General features: G+C 25.5%; 1 protein-coding gene across 1 annotated transcript in view; it reads right to left on the bottom strand. All coding sequences in view use genetic code 6, as the record gives it.

Annotated features, from left to right (window-relative positions):
• Positions 1–1,038: 1,038 nt before the first annotated feature.
• Positions 1,039–1,104, bottom strand: part of TTHERM_001058770 (hypothetical protein) — a gene marked incomplete at both ends in the record, with an annotated part of 1,271 nt that continues 1,205 nt past the window's right edge. Inside the window, one exon of the mRNA XM_012795239.1 lies at positions 1,039–1,104. This exon is cut by the window's right edge and continues 944 nt beyond it. Within this exon, the coding sequence (XP_012650693.1) occupies positions 1,039–1,104 (66 nt within the window).

Here is a 1,104-nt window from a genome sequence, read left to right as displayed (position 1 = left end):
CTTTTAAAGCTTACTAAAGGCTTTTATAAAAAACGGTTCAAGAAAGGAATTTTTTAAGTCAAATATTTATTTAGTTTCTCATTTTTGTTAACAACAAATCCTATTACCATTAACAAAAACATGGCATAACAAATTAAATTTATGACAAATTAAGCAATATAAGCTGTTTAGTATATAGCAACATTTTAAGTATAATATGTTATTGGATTTAGAAGGAAGAGCAAGCAAATGCATTAGTTAAAGTAATAGTCTATTTTAAGAGAATTTTTATTTATGTATGGACTCAGTTTTATCAAGCAGTAATTATAAATTTGAATCACTAAAACAGCAAAATTCGATTTCAATATTAAAAGGTTCTCAGCAAAGATATTTCCCACTAGCACTATGCTAAGCCTTAAAAGAATCCTCAAAAATTCCCAATAGAAGTATTTTGTTTTGTAATCTCCACAAATGAATCCATATTTATAAAGCTATATTGGTTCTGTTAATTTATTTCTTTTGATTCTTATTCTCCATAAAATGAATAACGTGATTATAATTACCCAAAACAAAAATAAAGGTAATATGAAATAAAGAGTGTATTTTAAGTGCTCCTAGGTATAGCATTCTTTGTTCAACTAAGATTTAATATAATATACATCACCAATTTAAGAGCATGACATAATTAAAACAAGCTGAGTAGCAGTATTACATTAAAAAGCTATAAATCCAAATATGTAAGCTGCATAAAAGAATCTTCTCCTCTTTTACTAATTCAATTTTGTAGTACTACTTAATGTAAACAATACAATTGCTACTAAAATATAGAAAAATGGTTAGATAGACACCCAAATACCTCTAAGGTATTCTATAGGTAAAATATTTGTTTAAGAAAAAAAGCAATCTAGTGAGTTACTCAGATAAGACGAAGGGCTACCAAATATACTTGAAATGTCTATAAATGTAATATCAAAAAAGTTGAAAATCGAATTTTAGATTATTGATGTGACTTATACATAGTTGATGAAAAGCTTGATATAAAAAGAAATCTAATCTTTTTCACCAGTCTTACCTATAATTATTACATTAAGCCTTCTTAATGTTTAGCATATAATTTATTTAGAA

The sequence above is a fragment of the Tetrahymena thermophila genome (assembly GCF_000189635.1).
Source record: "Tetrahymena thermophila SB210 genomic scaffold scf_8254828, whole genome shotgun sequence".
NCBI classification, from domain to species: domain Eukaryota; phylum Ciliophora; class Oligohymenophorea; order Hymenostomatida; family Tetrahymenidae; genus Tetrahymena; species Tetrahymena thermophila.
This window is presented reverse-complemented; position numbering and strand designations above follow the sequence as displayed.